At 45.2% G+C, this 19,040-nt stretch overlaps 1 protein-coding gene across 5 annotated transcripts in view; it reads left to right on the top strand.

Annotated features, from left to right (window-relative positions):
* COL6A3 (collagen type VI alpha 3 chain) overlaps positions 1 to 19,040 on the top strand; it is a 113,670-nt gene that overhangs the window by 79,225 nt on the left and 15,405 nt on the right. For all 5 annotated transcript variants that reach the window (XM_075001909.1, XM_075001908.1, XM_075001907.1 and 2 more), the window contains 16 exons: positions 629 to 691; positions 1,372 to 1,434; positions 2,499 to 2,549; positions 3,234 to 3,269; positions 3,376 to 3,438; positions 3,680 to 3,742; positions 4,740 to 4,772; positions 4,879 to 4,915; positions 5,016 to 5,027; positions 5,222 to 5,715; positions 6,715 to 6,814; positions 7,580 to 8,278; positions 11,444 to 11,546; positions 12,867 to 13,291; positions 15,943 to 16,206; positions 18,153 to 18,236. In XM_075001909.1, the coding sequence (XP_074858010.1) occupies positions 629 to 691; positions 1,372 to 1,434; positions 2,499 to 2,549; positions 3,234 to 3,269; positions 3,376 to 3,438; positions 3,680 to 3,742; positions 4,740 to 4,772; positions 4,879 to 4,915; positions 5,016 to 5,027; positions 5,222 to 5,715; positions 6,715 to 6,814; positions 7,580 to 8,278; positions 11,444 to 11,546; positions 12,867 to 13,291; positions 15,943 to 16,206; positions 18,153 to 18,236 (2,590 nt within the window). The remainder of the gene's footprint in view (positions 1 to 628; positions 692 to 1,371; positions 1,435 to 2,498; positions 2,550 to 3,233; positions 3,270 to 3,375; positions 3,439 to 3,679; positions 3,743 to 4,739; positions 4,773 to 4,878; positions 4,916 to 5,015; positions 5,028 to 5,221; positions 5,716 to 6,714; positions 6,815 to 7,579; positions 8,279 to 11,443; positions 11,547 to 12,866; positions 13,292 to 15,942; positions 16,207 to 18,152; positions 18,237 to 19,040) is intronic.

The raw sequence follows: 19,040 nt of genomic DNA, 5'->3' as shown, positions 1-19,040 counted from the left end.
GTTTTGATCGTGTTGCTAATAAAATCTTGATTTTGAAAAGGAAGCTTGCAGCATTCCTGCTGTGAAGGGCAATGTGCATTTTAAGAAAACTAAAATTAAACATGAAGTAAAATTGCATCATTAAAGTAGGATTGTGAGTGAAAGTCAGGAAGACAGTGGTACAAACACACACGTAAAGTGTGAAGAAATAGAATATATAAAAAGTTTGTGAACTTCCTGCGGTAAACACGTATCACATTACAAATCACTGGGTGTGCACTGGTCTTAAAATAGGGGTTACAAAAAGTACGGTTCGATGTTATTTATTAAGGACAGTCTCATATTCAGATGCATTGCGGCTCTTGAATTATTGAGATTTTAACGACGTCAGAAAAATGGCTCTTCTTGCTATTTTGGTTGCCAACCCCTGCCCTAGCAGCTTTGACGGATATTCTGAATAGCTAATAGGCGATTTCCACTGTCCAGCAAAACCTCTGCATTGTGTGTTGTGGCTCGTTCTCCCTCTCTCTCTCTCTCTCTCTCTCTCTCTCTCTCTCACTCACACACACACACACGTTATTAGTACAGATCTAGTTTCGATTTACTGAGCTTTACTGACCCACTGCAAAACCTTTTCTTTGTATTGCAGGGTGGTGGAGGTGCTGCTGGACCACCAGGCGAGCGGGGAAGGATTGGTCCCCTGGGTCGGAAGGTATGTCCTGCAAAATATTGAGCATCAAATGTCTAGAATAATACTGGAAAGCTGCTTAATCTTTTTCATAAAACTTTCTGGCAGTCAACCTGTTGTAGAAAACTTGTGATTTATTATATAGAGGGTGGAGTGAAGAAAGCTACATACAGGCTAAGCCACTGGCTGCTTGACTGGAATCCTTTTTCATTGAACCATAAGGCCCATTGATTAGCATAAAAAACAGCTTTGAGATTCAAAACATTCTGGGCCAGTTGGTAGAAATTGGTGTAGCATCACTGACTTTGCTGGCTTGCCACAGAAAATGATCCTACCACTTTTGTCAAGACCCATATCCCACTGTGATGCTCTCTTCACCAATAGACATAGGGTCGCCTAATCTGCTGTTGTAACTTCTCCGTTGATTTTACCAGCAAAACATCTGGCCTTTTGTATTTTGGCCTGCTGGTCGATATGCTCAAAAGAGACAAATTGCGACCTGCACACTGCAGCTTCTCTGTATCCTGAAGCATTTCTGAAATCCCTGGATCAGGCAAAAGGATAAAGAGCACTAGTGTTTTTGCCACATGTTTAGCTGTGTAAACAAGGCCATGGTTACAGCAAGGGGCTGTTACAGCTGAATTTGTGGGAAAGGACCAATGCGTGACTGGGAGATAGGCTGACATGAATGCTGCCTTTTTCAGGGTGAGCCTGGTGATCTTGGAACAAAAGGACAGCCTGGACTTCCCGGCCCACGAGGAGAGACGGTAAGTGTTGCTATGGGCACACCTAAAAGATTCTGGGCTGAATCCTTTTCTGGGACAAATGTGCAAAATTCCAGCCAGGCAGAAAATTTAGCATCATTGGCATGTCTGTGGTCCTTGTATCTTGCATGTAAGGGAGAAATATATATCATAGTTTACTCTCATGCAAACATGCCTTTAAAAATGGCATTCTTGGAGGAGATTTTACATTCACTGATGGGGATGCTATTAGGTGGTTTGTTTTTCCTCTCTTACCCGTTTCTTAGCATCTAAGAATTCTTCACAATGAGCAAGAACAGGTGTACAGAGCAGTGCAAGAAATATTTTTATTGCTATGGGTGAAATCACCGTTTCCCTGAAGTGATACCTATGTCTCCTGATCCATTGTGCTGGGCTCAGAGGGCTATCCTAGTTAGCAGTCAGCATAGTTCCTGCGACTCCCAACACAATACATACTGCAGTCCTGAAAGTCACCTGTAAGCCGTCTCATATACCTGGCTTTCCTGTAAGATTGGGCCATCAGTGAGATAAAGGTTGGTAGCCTACAATAAGGAGGAACAAACACAAGGGCTGATCCTGAAAGCACTCGGCCACTTATGAAAAGTTCAGCATGGGTGTACGTTTTGATGAGGTCCGTGCAGTGGTGCCACTGAAGGAGGTGACAACGTGTCCATTGTCTCCACTGGATGCTGGATTGGTGTCCCTGATTCCTCTAGGAATAGAATAACTATCCAATAGATGGTTGAGAGATTTCGGGCTGCTGCTGAGCAGTGAAATAAACACACAGGGTAAAATCCTGTTGCCACTGACGTCAACAGCTAAATTCCCTTCAACTTCAGTGAGGCCAGATTTCACCCAGCCTGCGCATGCGCCAAGCAAGGTTTCAATTTAACGTCTTTGGTTTTACTTCTAAGTAACTAATTCTAAAAGGGCCTGAGTTAAAAGCCATTTTTCATTGATTCCTATGGGCTTTGGAGCTGGATTGAATGGGTTTTTGGGACTCACATTGCACCAAGTAGCTTAGCACATGTGATACAAATTAATGCTTTCATGTTTGCAAATTTTAGGGAGAAGATGGGCGAGATGGAGTTGGCAGGCCAGGACCTAAAGGCAAAAGAGTAAGCTCAACGATATAGCTAACGATATTGCTTGAGGGACCTTAAAAACCAACCCAAACCTGGGAGGTAACAAGGACCTCCATCCTACAACTGGATCTGTACCCATGGAGCCATGGGATTTTGAGTTGAAATCAGTGGAGCTGCATGTAGAAACAAGGGTCTGCTCTAATTTATCTGACTATTGCATCACAATAAAATGATGGCCAAACCCCGCCTCTTTGATGCATGTTGTGCATTGCCCTGCATGCTGATGGCACTTTAGAAATAACTCATTTCAGTCTTGAATAGTAACAGAGAGAAAGCCATGCTAGTCTATATACCACCAGAACAAAAAAGCAGTAAAGTAGCACTTTAAAGACTAACAAAGTAATTTATTAGGTGAGCTTTTGTGGGACAGACCCTCTGAAGAAGTGGGTCTGTCCCATGAAAGCTCACCTAATAAATTATTTTTTTTAGTCTTTAAAGTGCTACTTTATTGCTTTTTTGTTTTCATTTCAGTCTGGTTTGATATTAATAATGGTCTGATTTTTAAAATCACTTCAGTTTGTTTTTCCCTCTTTGCTTGGAGGTTCATTCACTTCCTCCACTGTTTCTTTTTCTTCTGGAACTTGTTTTGGATCTCTCTTCAAAACAAGATTTATTTGTTCGGACCCTAAATTTGAACACATTTTTCTGTTCTTACAGGGAGAAACAGGCTTCCCGGGATACCCAGGGCCAAAGGTATGGCTGAGCTTATGTAACTTCCCTTCCTGTTCTGCAAATGTAACAAATGTCTTCTTTATGCTGCCTGCGGCTACAACTACTGTTTATGGTTTTTTCTAAACAGGGCGCATTTGGAGTTCGAGGTGGTGTTGGAGATCCTGGCTCTAAAGGAAACAGAGGCCGCAGGGTAAGTTTTACCATGACGCAGTTTTTCATGAAGTCCTTCGTGCTAGAAATGAGAGAAAGATAGCTCAGCGCCTCAGCTTTTTGAGTTCTGTACAACTGTTTTTCATCAGTTATTGATATATCCTTGTTGCTGTCCGGGGATTGCTAAGACACTGCCTGGAAGAGCATTTGGGAAATTCTCCTATTCTTGTGTTCAAACATCTTAAAGGGGGATTGGTGATCTTTGCTCTCCTGTCTTTCAGGGGAATGCAGGAGATCCAGGGCCAAAAGGTCAGAGAGGAGAGATTGGACACCCAGGATCACCTGTAAGTGTTTTTTGTATTTACAGCTGATCTAGTAGACTGGCTTCCTTGTCCCCAGAGATCTTGCTAATTTCCCTTTCCATTCGTATGTAGCATGTGTGCCACCAATTGAAGCAGACTCTATTTTGCCTCTTTTTCTCAAAATGGCAAGGTCATTCTCCGTTATCTTGGATATGTTGCATGTTTCCTTTGGGTTGAGTGGGATCCTGATTTCGTTGTGCTTGCTTTATAATTCATAGCTTGCTGTTATCGCCAGATAAAATTCATTCATGCTCTGGGTGCAGTAAGACACCCTGGGCAGGGTAGAATCTCCCAGTGGAAACGTGCCAGTGAAAGGTCTTATCGAGAACTTGCTCTACTTTCTGGTGCTTACTAACATGTACAAGACGTACGTTGTCCATTAGAACGCACCTTTAGATGAGCAATAAGAGTCCTGCATCACTGTACTACAGGTTGAACCTTTCTAATCCTGCACTCTGTTATCTGGCAGCATCCATAGTCCAGCATGTTCAGTTAGCCAGATGACCACTTACCGGGGTTGTAGCCAAGTTTCCTGCGCTCCCATAAAGTTTGTTTCCAGCCACCACTCCTGGTTCTCAGTGTTCCGTGCTCTTATTGAGCTGTAATTTACCCCTAAATGTCTTCTAAGAGCCCAGTAAGCAGTGGACATGTTGGTAAGCTAGACAAGACTGACCTCCCATCGTCCAGCAAATTCTCTTGTTCGGTGCTAGTCAGGTCCTGAGAGTGCTGGATTAGAGAAGTTCAACCTGTACAACAGAACCTTGAAATGAACTCCTTAACCTCCAAGTAATTTGTCAAATAAGGATTCTACTGTACTAGATGGCTAAGGACAGAATGATTTGTGGAAATGGAAATTAAAATATAAAGCTTTTGTTCTTACTTTTGCATGCTCCCTGGTTAAATAACAATTTTAAGTAACTTTGGTATAACAGTTGACCAATATGTATTGTAATGCAACCTTTCTTTCAAACTCTAACAGGGACTTAAAGGGGATAAAGGAGAATCCAGAGATGTAAGTTGAATATTAACTTCTCTGCTTCCATTTTGCTCTGAAATATCTTTTATGTGACAGTGTGTTTATCTGTCTCTCTCTCTTTTCCTTTCCCTCCCTTTTAAAGCTATGCACACTTATCAGGAACATCAAAGATAAATGTCGTAAGTACCTCTAGGCTCTGGTGTTTCTGTCACTACCTTGTCTTATGCTCATGCTATGCAAACTGACTCACTTACATCACTTTCTCTTATTTATTCACAGCTTGCTGCTATGGTAAGTCACTATCAATGATTTAATTTCCGAGAGTAACTTTTATGTACGTATTTAATCTGGGCCAAAGCCTCAGGCTACATGACACCCTCCATTGACTTAATGGAGATAAGTTGATTTATGCCCACCGAGGAGCTGGTCATAGCTAATTAATAATAATATCTAATATTAATTATTTTAATCCGATCTTTTGGTAGGCCCCAAGGAATGCCCTGTGTACCCAACAGAACTGGCATTTGCTATAGATACATCCTCGGGCGTCAATAATGAGATTTTCAATCGAATGAAGCAGACAGTTCTGAGAGTGGTTAACAATCTAACCATTGCTGAGAGCAACTGCCCCCGGGGTGCCCGGGTGGCAGTTGTGACCTACAACAGTGACATCACCACGGAGATCCGTTTTGCGGATGCCAAGAAGAAATCCAACCTCCTGGAAAGGCTTCAGAACCTCCAAATCACCCAGACAACCAAGCAACGCAGCCTGGAGACGGCCATGGCCTTCATAGCCAGAAATACCTTCAAGCGTGTGCGCAGCGGCTTTCTGATGAGGAAGATGGCCGTGTTCTTCAGCAACGGTCTAACCAGAACCTCCAGCCAACTGAACGATGCTGTGAAGAAGCTCTACGATGCTGGAATCATGTCTGTGTTCCTCACTAACCGAGAGGATCGAGTGCTCATAAATGCACTGCAGGTTTGGGTCACTCATTCCTGCTCTTTCCTGTCCGCTTGATGAGCTCTGTATAGCTCCTGCAGCATTCAGTGGGCACAGCAGGGCTAATAGCCACTGTGGGTCTGGAAGGGGCGGAGCCTCAGGTGGAACGGGTGGGGCCAAGCTTCGTAGAGTGGCACGGTGACACTACCTCAGCATTTCAAAGGGGCCCTTCTGAAACTCCAGGCCCCTGTGCAGTTGTTCCCCTTGCCCTCCCTCCCCACCCCCCATCAGTGGGCCTGAGTTGGCACGTTTCTTTTACCTAATATAAACATCAAATCAAGACTTCCAAATGCTTTATTCTGAGCAACATTGTCAGGGCCAACAATGGACTTCATGCAACCTTCTGCAATGCAATGCATGCTGTGGAATGATACATTTGTTTTTTGCATGGTGACAGCTCTTAGAAGCTTTAGTCGTGGAGCACAACCCTGTCGCACCAGGTGCTGTACAAACATAGCCCAAAAATTCCTTGTCAGTCTCAGTAAAGTACACACACAAGTACGCAACATGACTAACTGTGAATGGATAAGAAATAAGTCTAAATACATCGGCAGAAATTTAATGAGCTCTTTGCACTTAAACTCTGAGGAGGCTCCAACGCACTTATTATTTATTAGTACCCCAAAGCCCCAATCACCCATTGCCCTAGATGCTATATGAACACAGCGAGAGACAGTCCCTCCTTTAAAAAAAATCTTACAACTTAACCAGACAATACCAAGGAATGGCGGGGCATAGGGATAGGAATGGATGTACCACTTTATCATGACCATTTTACTGATGGGAAACCCAGAAAGATTAAATAATTTGTCCAAGGTCACTTAGGGTGTGTATGCAGATGAGGGAACTGAATCCAGCTCTCTAATCTCCAAACCAGTGCCTTAACACAAGATGACCCTTACCATAAGAAGTTAATTTATTCAAAACATATGAATACTGTGTAATGAGCCCTGTGCTTTCGGCTTTTGTCTAAACCAGATAAATAACAGTGCAGCTGGACAAGCTATTGTTCTTCCTATTGCTGCAGCTCAGCTTAATCAAACCATTACAAGACTACTGACATGTCACCTTTGTTTCGGTAAGGCACTGGATTTTACTTCCTTTTAAATCCATTTAGTCAGGACCTTGTCTTATTTATGTGAGTAGCCCCAGGAGAGCCAACACAAGTTCTCATGTGATGGAAGTACAATCATAAGTCAGCCTTTATGCAGTATATGATGGGCTACATTCACATGTATATGCTTTGATGAATTATGTTTGGAAATGAATGTTGAGCAGAAAGGGCCCAGATCACATGTTGGTCTGAAGAGGCTTTCCAGGTGTTGCATTCTGCAGATCATAACTTTTGCTTATGTTCCTTCCATGTGCCTTTTCCTGTCCCAGTGCTGCAATTCCCCGTTACTTAGTGCTCAGAACACCGCCTTCTCTAGTTGGCTAGCCCTGGAGATGCCTTGGGATGAAATTCTTTATACCTCATAATCTACTCCTTCCTGCTCAAACCTTGGTAGTATTTTTTATTATTAGGGGATATTTTTCAGTCCATACAAATAAATAGCATTTGAGCATATTACTGCTTAAGAAACATGAAACAATTAAGCAATATTGCAATCAACTCAGTTGCACCTCCTGGAAGGAATGCTTAATTTATGCCAACATTGTGGAAACACACAAAAGTATTATTTGATTTGCTTTTATAGCAAAACTGCATTATTTACCAGGGATATTACACACCAAAGTACTAATGTCTGTGTCGTCTAGGCTCAACAGAAAATAGGTTATAAGTATGTCAAGGAGCAGTCCTCTTAAGGGCGTGCAAATGAAACGGGGTGTGTTTCTTTTTTAGATGTGTGTGATCCTGATACCAGATGTGTCGGTGTTCCTCAAAGGCTTTTCTTCAGAGACAGGAGGGCAGTCCCCACAGACGTAGACATTGACATGGCCTTCCTCCTGGACAGCTCTCAGAGCACCACTCCTTTGCAGTTCAATGAGATGAAGAAGTACATTGCCTACATAGTAAATCAGCTGGAGATAAGCTCTGATCCAAAGTCATCCCAGCACCATGCAAGAGTGGCGGTTCTCCAACATGCGCCTTATGAATACGAAAGTGACTCAAGCTCCCTGCCAGTAAAAGTTGAGTTCTCCTTAACAGATTACGGGTCCAAAGAGGAGATGCTGAATTTCATTCGGACCCAGATGACCCAGCTGTATGGCACAAGGTCTATCGGAAGTGCAATTCAATACACAACGGGGCATGTTTTTGAAAGTGCACCAAACCCAAGAGATCTGAAAGTCTTGGTTTTGATGATGACTGGAGAAGTGAAAAAGCAAGAACTTGAGCATCTTGAAAGAGTTATTGTGGGTGCCAAATGTAAAGGGTACTTCTTCGTGGTGCTTGGCATTGGCAAGAAAGTGAACATCAAGAATATCTACAGCTTGGCTAGTGAGCCAAATGACGTGTTCTTCAAATTGGTCGAGAAGCCATCCGAGCTGCACGAAGAGCCCTTGTTGCGCTTTGGGAAATTGTTACCGTCCTTTATCAGCAGTGAGTATAACACCATGGCATGGGCCTGGGAAAAGTGGAAGAATAAAAATGCTAATGTAGTGCAGCTTGCAGATGGGGAGAGCACAAAAGTACAGCAAATTAGCAGTTGTTGGCCTAGCTTTGCTGTCTTTTATGATTTTAACTAGAGAAGGGCCTAAAGCCCAAGCTGCAGAGCTGAACACCTGAGGCTGTTAGGAGAATTTAGCTCTGGCTCCCTGGCTCCCAGGTCAATCCATAAAAAGTCTGGGTCTAGGCAGCCCAGAGTGTTGGGAACTTTGGCTCTAAATCTGAGATCTTAGCCCCCAGTAGGTAATCCTCTTCCACTCCTACCCCTTGGAGCACAGGCCACTGACCATTTTTTATCCTTTTGTCTTGTGGATGCCAATTAGTTCCACAAAAGGGGAGTTCTGTGCTCACTGCTTTCAGTAGTGCAAAACCTTGATTGATGCAAAATCTTCAGTGGCTCAATGAACCGCAGAGATTATATAGATTTTCAGGGACAAGTCCAGTGCAGCCTTGTTTCTTCCTGTCTTGCAGCATGCCGGCGACTCATTATGCTTGATTCCCTCTTCACCCCAGCACACCACCCTGGGCATATTTGAACAGGGCCAGCTAGGGATTGCTGTTCTCAGAGCTTACTGATCAGGAGCTTAGTGATCTAAATCATGGACCCTGTGATGGGGCCTCCTGCCCCACCCCACAGCATCTCTCCCTCTGTTTGTAGCCTTAAGTGGCCTAGTCACCCCGTCAGTCAGGCCCAGTGGTCTAGTCCTTTAAGTTCAGGCCCATTGGCCCACTCACTCTGGCCTCAGTGGCCCAGTTGCTCACAGTCAGGCCTCAGCAGCCTAGCTACTCCCCTTCATTGCCTTACTCCCTGGGCCACTTCCACTGTGATACCATGCACCTTCTGGGCCTCCACCTCAGGGCCCGCAGTCTGGCAGAATTCAGGCTGGAACCTTCCCCAAGCTCCCCTTGTGCTGCCTAGCACTCACCGATTTAAGGTGCTAGCTCTCTCTGGGAGTGGTCTTGCCCCTTGCCTGGCCAGGACCCAATTGACTTAGCTCTGTTGGAGCAGCTCCTTATATGTAAGGCTGCTCTAGCAAGCTGCCCTCTGATTGGCTCCCACAGGAGCCTTTCCCTCATTGGCTGGTGGAGCTGCACAGGCTCCCTCCAGCCTGCCTTAACCCTTACTTTGAAGCAGTGGGACACTCCCCTCACTACACTACCCAAAGAGTCAGATCCCAACGGTTTGTTGCCTCTAAATGACAAAGGGCTGAGGCAACTGAGTCCCCTGAAGCTTACTGAGCATGGCTCCTTTCGATGGTGTGGCACTAGAAATGCCTGTCAGCATAGGTGCTGGAACTAGGGCTGGGGTGGGGGGCTCCTGAAGCACCCCCAGGCTTGAAGTGGCTTCCGTTCTATACCAGGTTGGTTCAGCAGCTCTCAGCACCCCCTCTATAAAAATTGTTCCAGTACCTCCCGCCTGTCAGGAAGTATGATGTGACTGGGACTGATCCTCACCTGGTACAAACAGCCATCGCTTTCCATTCCCTGCAATGTGTGCCAGCCAAGGATCTGGCCCACTAAAAGGAGAATTGGGTGTTTCATGCAGCTTGTAAATGTTACCCAAGGAAAAAAAACGGCATGGTGGAGCATGCTGCCTCACATGCTGTGCTGACAGTAGACAGTTCATCCCAACACTGCATCTCACACAGTACATAATCCATCTGGTGCTGCATCAAAAGCAGCCCAGCGGGCTAACAAAGCCTCAGAACTGGGGTTTTGCCCTGCAGACCAACATCATACAGTTTTGGCATCTGTGAATAAAATTCAGATTGAGCCTCTCTAGTCTGGCACCCTTGGGACCTGACCACTGATGACAATAGAATTTGCTGGACCATGGGAGGTCAATATTGTCTGGCAGCATTATCAATATTTCCACTGCTTATTGGGCTCATAAAAGACATTTAGGGGTAAATTACAGCTAAATAACAGCACAGAACACTGAGAGCCAGGATTGATGTCTGTGAACAAACTTCATGGGACCATGGGAAACTTGGCCATGCCCAGGATCAGTGGACATCTGGCTAACTAAGGCTACGTCTACACGTGAAGCCAACATCGAAATAGAATAACGTCTACACGTCCTCCAGGGCTGGCAACGTCGACGTTCAACTTCGACGTTGCGCGGCACCACATCGAAATAGGCGCTGCGAGGGTACGTCTACATGCCAAAGTAGCACACATCGAAATAAGGGTGCCAGGCACAGCTGCAGACAGGGTCACAGGGCGGACTCAACAGCAAGCCGCTCCCTTAAAGGGCCCCTCCCAGACACAGTTGCACTAAACAACACAAGATCCACAGAGCCGACAACTGGTTGCAGACCCTGTGCCTGCAGCATGGATCCCCAGCTGCCGCAGCAGCAGCCAGAAGCCCTGGGCTAAGGGCTGCTGCCCACGGTGACCATAGAGCCCCACAGGGGCTGGAGAGAAAGCATCTCTCAACCCCCCAGCTGATGGCCGCCATGGAGGACCCAGCAATTTCGACATTGCGGGACGCAGATCGTCTACACGGTCCCTACTTCGACGTTGAACGTCAAAGTAGGGCGCTATTCCGATCCCCTCATGAGGTTAGCGACTTCGACGTCTCACTGCCTAACGTCGAAGTTAGTGCCGCTACTTCGAAGTAGCGTGCACGTGTAGACACAGCTTAAAAATCCTGCTGGAGCACGGATGTTGCCCATGAAAGTGCCAGACTAGAAAGGTTAAACCTGTATCTGTTTAGATCCCTGCTGTTTGGTTTCTCCCTCTATGAGAAGCAGGAGACCCAGATCTTTTAAACTGTCAGAAAAAAAATACCTGTTCAGCTGAGCCTGTCTAATGTATTTTTGGGGTTTGTCCCGAATAAATCTAAAACTTATGATCACTGTGGAAATGGTGACGTTTTGAAATAATAACTCGGCTTAATTTTTTTGTAGTGATCAAGTGGATCTGGTACCAGAGATATAATAATATTGTTTTTAACACAATAGTCCAAGCTAAAACAGATCTGCTCTCTTCTGTGGCCAAAGTGAGATCAATGTGGTTAAATTAACATGAAATAATTTTTTAAAAATATTATCGTTATTAAAAAAACATTTCACACTGAGCTGTTTCTTTGTCTAGGTGAAAACTCTTTTTACCTGTCTCCAGATATAAGGAAACAATGTGATTGGTTCCAAAGTGATCAGTCAGCAAAGACCTCTTCTAAATTTGGCCAGAAATCATTGTAAGTAGTAGGTTTCCTGCCACAGATTGGGCTTTGGAGGTGAAATCTTTGAAGGACAGGAACAGTCTTCATATTTCTTTTAATATTGAGTGGATCTTCTCACATGTCATCTAACTGTTGATGCAGCTTGTTGTTCTTAGTGCTGTATCAAAGAAGCAGCATGTCTTTGTTGTTAGATAATTTTGTGATATAATCCTGCTAAGTAGAGCAGCAATGGGCAACTGCGAAGGGTGGGTGGGCCACGAGTGACCCTTCTTCATTTCAGTGGGCCACAGAAGCCCATGGCCTAGCACGGTTCCACCTGCGGTCCCCCCGTCTGAATCCTCCTGCACACACCTCTCATGCATTCCAGCTATGGGGAGAAGAGAGAGGAGTGGGGATGGAGCAAGAATCAGGCCATTTATATGCAAGAGGCATGTGGGGACCCAGTATTTTACAGGCTGCAGGTGGAGTCCCAGAGGGCCACATGTGGAGCCCTCCTAGACCAGATATGGTCCACAGGCTGTAGATGATAGAACTTATTTTGTTCATTTGGACCAAGATTTCCAAAAGCAGATTTTTTTATGTTACATTTACTAGTCACGTCAATGGACCCAATCTGTCAGGTTCTCTCTTCATCAAAATCCCAGTAAGTTCAACGAGAATTCCAGGCACCAAGCAAACAAGACTGAGCCTGATGTACCTCATTCAGTAGTTATGTATCTTTCCCTTACTTCATTGGCATCAGGGTAAATCACCACTAAAATGGTGGTGCTGTCCTGGGCTGTATGTTAATGGCTGTTGCCCTCTCTCATATCACAATCATGCCATAAGGTATGGGCTCAATATACTTGGTCCTGACTCACCACGCGTGGGGATGGAGGAGATGCTTACTTGAGCTTCCATCCAGCCATGCATTGCTATGAGCCTATGTGTGTTAAGATGATTCCCCCAGGACGGTGATAGGCATGACATGAAAACCAGGACAGTTTGAAAATGAGAAAAGGGAAGTTCTTTTAAGAAGCTGGTTGTGGCAGGCTATCTGTAGAGCTCTCTGAGTAACTGCCTACTTGCCAACAGAACTTGGAACGCGCCTGCCCCGATAGCACTTTGGTGGAGTGTTCAGTGGTTTGGTAGAAATTCCCCAGCTTTTCATTCCTCTTTGGGCAAAGTTTCCAGCACAGGGAGGTCAATGGAAAGATTCCTATTGACCTTCATGGACTTTTATTAGGCCTTCGCCCCCTTCAGAATTCTCGTATAACACTAACAAAAAATGGTGTTTTCCTTTAGGGTAAATAGAAAAATATATCTAGGAGTAACAACAGGTTTTTGTTTAAACAGATATGCTGCACATAACGTGACTGCAAGTGCCCGTACAACTTCAACCGCGAGTCCAACCACCAGTGCCCATACAACTACAACTACAGCCACAAGCCCAACCACCAGTGCCCGTACAACTACAACCGCTAGCCCAACCACCAGTGCCCGTACAACTACAACTACAGCCACAAGCCCAACCACCAGTGCCCGTACAACTACAACCGGTAGCCCAACCACCAGTGCCGGTACAACTGCAACCGCTAACCCAACCACCCGTGCCAGTACAACTACAACTGCAAGCCCAGCCACCAATGCCCGTACAACTGCAACCGCCAGCGCAGCCACCAGTGCCCATATGACTAAAACTACAGCTGCAAGCACAGCTACCAGTCCCCATACCACTATAATCCTCAACGGAAGTGCAGCTGCTACAGATAAGCCAACAGGTAGGCAGAGTTCTTCCCATTTTTAAGAAGGTGTTCTGTGATCTAGGGTATGAGCAATAAAATTCAATGCTCACTTCTTAAGATATCATGAAATAAAATAGTCAGTGCTTTCTGTCTCAGAAAGGGCTGTATTCATGGAAGAGCATCGAGCCGGCCAGATCCTCTACTGGTGTAAAGTGGTACAAGTCTATTGACTTGGATGGAGCTTTGCTGATTTACACCAGAGGGAGATCTGACCTTCTAACTTTTGTGCCTAGATCCTCATGGCTGTGAATGAAGTAAAGATTAGACAGAATTTGGACTAAACCCAGCTATAAATAAAAGATGTTTCTTTGTTCAAACACACAGTTGTTTCTCAGTGGTTTAGATAGAATAAATATAATGATCAATCTATACACAGTCCAATCCAGTGCTACTGAGTCATAAGTGTAATGCCATCAGCTGGACCTTGAGGGTCTTTGATAGCATAGCAATACATCAGGGCTGAATTTAGCCCACTGTGGGTAAGAACACAGCTGCTGTATAGGATCATTTGACTTCTCAGTCAGCTAAATGGAAACATCACAGTTTGTGCAGACAGAACCAACTCTGGCACCATATATGGAAAAAGAAGTCTTCCGTGTGCAAAGTAAGGGGGTTGCACGAGTCTTTATTTATCAGTGAAACAAGTAACAAAGAACAAATGGCAGATGTACACTAAATGTTTGCAGAGAAACTCATGTCACCATGTAAATATATGATTACACTTTCTTTAGAGGTTGACTCTTTCATAAGTTTGCTGGGAAGAAGCAGTTCAATGCATCACTGGAGTTTTCAGCCAGCATTTCTAATGGTTTACCCAAAGTTCTGTCACAGTTTTGTCCAGACCTGGGAAAACTCTTCACTGCAAATAATTGGACTCATTTAGATCTCCTTTCTGTTCATAAATTATCCTTGGGTGGACACTGGGCCAGGACTGCAGCTGGTGTAACTCAGAAGTCAGTGGAGCTATTGTGTTTCTGTAAGCGTTGGCCAGCTGATAGTTGAAGATCTGTTTGCTATCTGAACTTGTTAGGAGCATCAGACAAACATATTCCAGTTTGTGGGGGGCTTTGAAGACAAGTGCTTTGCTATATCTTTGCCTAGTTACTGTTCTTCTACATGCAGTGTGATTTGGTCGCTTGTCAGGTCAGATAGTTGGGTAAGCAAAACTTTTACGCAGAGGAAGAAGGAAAGAGGGAATATTTCTATCCTAGCTTGACACATGATCATAATATTGCTCCAGGTTTCCCAAGACTTCACTTTCTCTAAATTTACTTCTGAACCAAAAACGTTGAGTGTGGGAAAGCCAATTCACATCTTTTATTCAAAATTGTTCATGAGTGCATTTTTGCAGCTCCATCATTTTGTCTATAGAAAGAATGAAAAACTTTGAAGAAATGTGCCCTTTAGAACCAAATTGATTATTTTGAGGTGTTGAAGTAACACATGGCACAACGTGCATTCATTTCTTCGGTTCTGACTCTGGCACCTATAAATAAGTCAGAGAACAGACAGGGGGCTCATCTATACCAGAAAACTAGATTGACATAATTACATCACATTACAGAGGTGTGAGAAATCAATGCCCTTGAGCAGTGTAATTAAGTTGACCTATAATCCCTGTAGACAGCACTGGGTTCATGAAAGAATTCTTCTGTTGACCTACCTACCACATCTCAGGGAAGTGGATAACATATGATGATAGGAGAACTCATTCCTTGGCGTAAGTAGAGACTGCACCAAATCACTGCAGTGCCACAGCTGTGGTGCTGTAGTGTTTTAAGTATAGGTGAGCCCTAGGGAAGGGCTGGGGCTGTTCTGGTCATAGGACAGTCTTCCCCCATGACTGGAGCTCAGCAGCAGAGCCTAAGGCGTGAAGCAACCTTCTCAGAGCTGCCTTTGTACCCGCAGCAGTTGTCCTCCTGCTCCGTTTCTGTGGGAATATTTTGGCTATGGAGTCACTGATTCTCCCCTGACCTATCCAGGTCCCTCAGACCCTATTCACTGAACATTCCTTGCTGTCTCTATGGGCTCCTCAGACCATGTCCCCTTTGTGAGCCATCAGCCTGTTGCGGTTGCTCTACCCTTTGCTCTTTTCTGCTCCCGGGGTGGCAAGAGGTGGGCAAGGATCAAGAGCTTTTCCTCCCTGAGCCAACATGAGATACCTGATCAGCCTGGACTAAAGTCACTTCCAGGTGTGAATTAAAGAGCATGGCTTATTTTCTCTAGGGCAAATACATTTTTAAAAATTCCGTTCAGAATCAGGGTACTATATAGTATCTGTATTTAAAGCAAGAAATTCAAACATTACTAGTGATTTCAGGTGTCTCAATTTTTGGGTGCCCAGCTCGACACCCCTAGAAGGGCCCTGCATTTCAGAAAGTGCAGCACATCCGCCCTCTGAAAACTTAATCTTGTGTGGTACCTCAGGTTGGGCATCTGTAAACAGTGCCCTGTCCTCCCCCAAAATCACAAGTCACTTTTTAAAACTGTGGCTTTACTATTCCATAATCTGTTCCATAGGAGATGGTTAAAGCCACAGTTCACCTTCCCCTCCACCCGCTCAGCAGCAGCAAATTGGGCTAGAATTTACTCTGAAGACTCTGACTTTAGTTTGTCTCTCATTGTAGTGAAAGTGAAGAGTGAAATCCAGATCACTGACATCACAGAGAACAGCGCTAAACTCCATTGGGTGAACCCTGAGCCCCTGACCCCTGATTTCTTTGACATCACCATCACCTCTGCACGTGACCACTCTCTGTTCCTGAAGCTAAACATAACCAGCACTGAACAAGTGATTGAGGGCCTCAGAAGCGGGCAGAAATACCATGTAACAATTACCGGGTATCACAAATCACAAGCCAAAGTAACCTACACAGGAACATTCAGCACAAGTAAGTGTCTTTCTGGGCATGTGGGATGAAATTACCCCTTTCCCCCCACCCCCGAAGGAAAACATTAAATGGAATAATGACTAACAATGGGGAGTAAATTGGTGATGATTCATGCCTTGCTAATACTCAGTGTGTGATCATATCTTTCCCATTCCACCTACCCACCCTCTTGTCCTAGCATAACGTATGACATGGGTCCATTCAGACGGGCTTAAACAGCAGGTTTGTCCTCTGGAGACCCAAGTTCAAATCCACATGTAGGTAATGCAGGAAACCTTCCAAAGCCGTGGGACAGTTGGTGGTAGCTCCTCAGGAGAAGCCCAAGCTTTTGGTTGATCAGCAAAGAAAGGCATTAGCTGAGTGGTAGGGGGAAGATTGCTCATTGCTTGACAGCTCTAGCACTGGTAGAGCCTCCCCCACGTCGCTGGAGTCATGGAAGGCTTCCTGTTGGTTTTGGTGGCTTTGGAATCCAACTTGATGCAGTCGCTTACCTTTGCAAGCAAGTGGTTCACCCAGCAGAATGTACCGAAAAGCCGTCGACCCAAAGAAAAGGCATGTGCATGAACTGAATCAGAAGCTAGGCTGGTTAGTAAAGGGTTCCATCTATCACTGATGCCCACATACAGCTGCGCTTTGAAAAGCAGGCATTCCCACACAAGCACACCTGCAGAATTCATGCAGAGAGCTATCCTTCTGGCTGAGGGATGGTTTTGAACCTGTCCTCTTGACTTCCGTATGCTATTGGCAAAGCCTATTTTGGTGCACATGCAGTGTGAAGCAAGGCCCTTCCAGCAGAGTTCAGACTTGGCTAGGCCTGTGTATCTCTGGTAACATTCAAACACAAACGTTATCATCAAAACAGCTGTGTAACTGTTGCCAGACCTGGGAACAGCAAACTGCATGGAGGGGTAGCATGCTCTGCTGTTGTACATCGATGCAACTCCATTGAAACGGGGTGGGCAGCACCAATTTACACCAGCTGAGTATTTGCCCCACTGGGTGGGCTCAGCTCCCTTCCCAGCCCAAATCCACACGTGACTTACCCTGTCCCATGCAGAAAGAAATCAGTGTCAGCTACTTTTTGGTATCATCTCCTTCCTTCCTCCCATTTTTGTGCAAGGGGGATTTGAGGTCTGTGCTAGGGGTGGGGAGCCTAGGTGAGCAGGTCGGAGTAGGGGTGCATAGGACGGAATGCCTTGTGGGAATTGCGCTGTCCTCCATTCCAAAAGTCCTGAGAACAATTGTATCCAGGAGTGAGTTCTTGGTCATGCACTTATAGTGGGGCTTCTACCAGCAACTTTGTACTCAGACTGCTAGGGATATAAGCAGGCCTCCCAAGGGACCATGGAGTTGGAGAGCAAGCCCCATGGACCTTTCCAGGGGTTTCCAAACTCCCCAGTAGAAAAACCAGGGGCAATCTTCATTAAAGGAGCTTTGTGGAGAATTCCACCCCAGGACTTCATGATCGCCTCCAACGTAAGCACCAATTAGTAACCATTGGCTTTGTTATAATACAGAATAAAGCAGCCCAGCCTGATTGTCTGGGACTAATTTTTCCTCCCCGGCAACAATGCTCAGTTATTCTGACCTGAATTACTCATTGGCTCTGCTGCAACCAAGACCCATTTCCAGAGTTTATGTATTTACGTAAACAAAACCAGTGCTGAACGTTGCGGTGTCTCTCCCTCCCCTCATGAGCACTTCGGCCAAAGATTTTATTTACTAACTTTTATTTAATTCCTTCCATATTCAGTATGATCTGGTCTGTTTCCTGCTGACAAGCACAATTCCTGGTCTGAACTGTAGCTTTCTAGTAGGCAAGAAGTAAGACAGGTAGCTAGGCAAATCCCTAGGGGGAGGTGGTGTTGGATTTCCTTTAGTTACATGTTTTGCTGAAAGGTTTTTCTCCCTTCCTTCAATCATTCTATTTGATTTTGCTCTTACAGAAAGTCTGCCAGTGCCCAAGGCACCTTCAGTAGCAACTGCTAATCTGATGGTGAATACTGAGCCCTTGGAACATCCAGAAATCGGTGAGTAGCACGGCACTTCGAATTGGAACAGTAGGTTCCGTAATCACCCACATTGTGACTCTACTAGGCCCTCAGCAGAGGTCTGATCTAATCATTCTGTTGACTTCAGTGGACCTTGGATCAGGTCTTAGTGTGATCTGCAGAGAAATGAATGAAGCTGGAATGATTTCCACCAGCAGAACATCTGACCAGTTATTTCTGTTAGGAGTGACATTATTTCGTCAGACAGATGTAAAGAGCTGGGAAATGTGTGTTCATTTAGGGCCAGATTCTGATGGCCTGACCCCAAACAGGAACTTACAATGCATGAAATGTCATTGGTCTCTGTGTGACTGCTCAAGGGATTAAGATCAGACTCCCGGGTCCTGGTCCATGGCCTTTTAAAGTCAATGGGATTCTTCCCATCCACTTCAGTGCATCAGTTCCCCTGTAAGTGAGGCTTGCAGAATCAGGTTCTTGGGTGGACATCAGACATGACCCCATTAGTGTTCTGTACTGTTCTGGCAACCTCCTGGTGTGAAGTTATAAATGGTGCTGGTTGCTCCATGTGCAGCCCTTATTGTACCAGTGTGGGACAGGGGATGGAATGAACTGTCCATCAGAGGATGAGCTGAGGACAATGAACTGCTTGGTGCACACAGCTCTGTCCAAGAGTCTGTGGCCTACCAGGGGGGCAAAAGTGAAAGATTTCCCAGGGATCCTATGCCAAATGGTCACATGACATTTTTGAGGCAGTTTAGCAGGCTTCCCTCACACTGTAAGTCCCGTCACCTGCTCACCCTCTTCTTCATTTCTTCCACCGCG

This window comes from Carettochelys insculpta, chromosome 8 (genome assembly GCF_033958435.1).
Source record: "Carettochelys insculpta isolate YL-2023 chromosome 8, ASM3395843v1, whole genome shotgun sequence".
Lineage (NCBI taxonomy): Eukaryota > Metazoa > Chordata > Testudines > Carettochelyidae > Carettochelys > Carettochelys insculpta.
The sequence above is the reverse complement of the archived record's forward strand: the minus strand, read 5'-3'. Positions and strand labels throughout refer to the sequence as shown.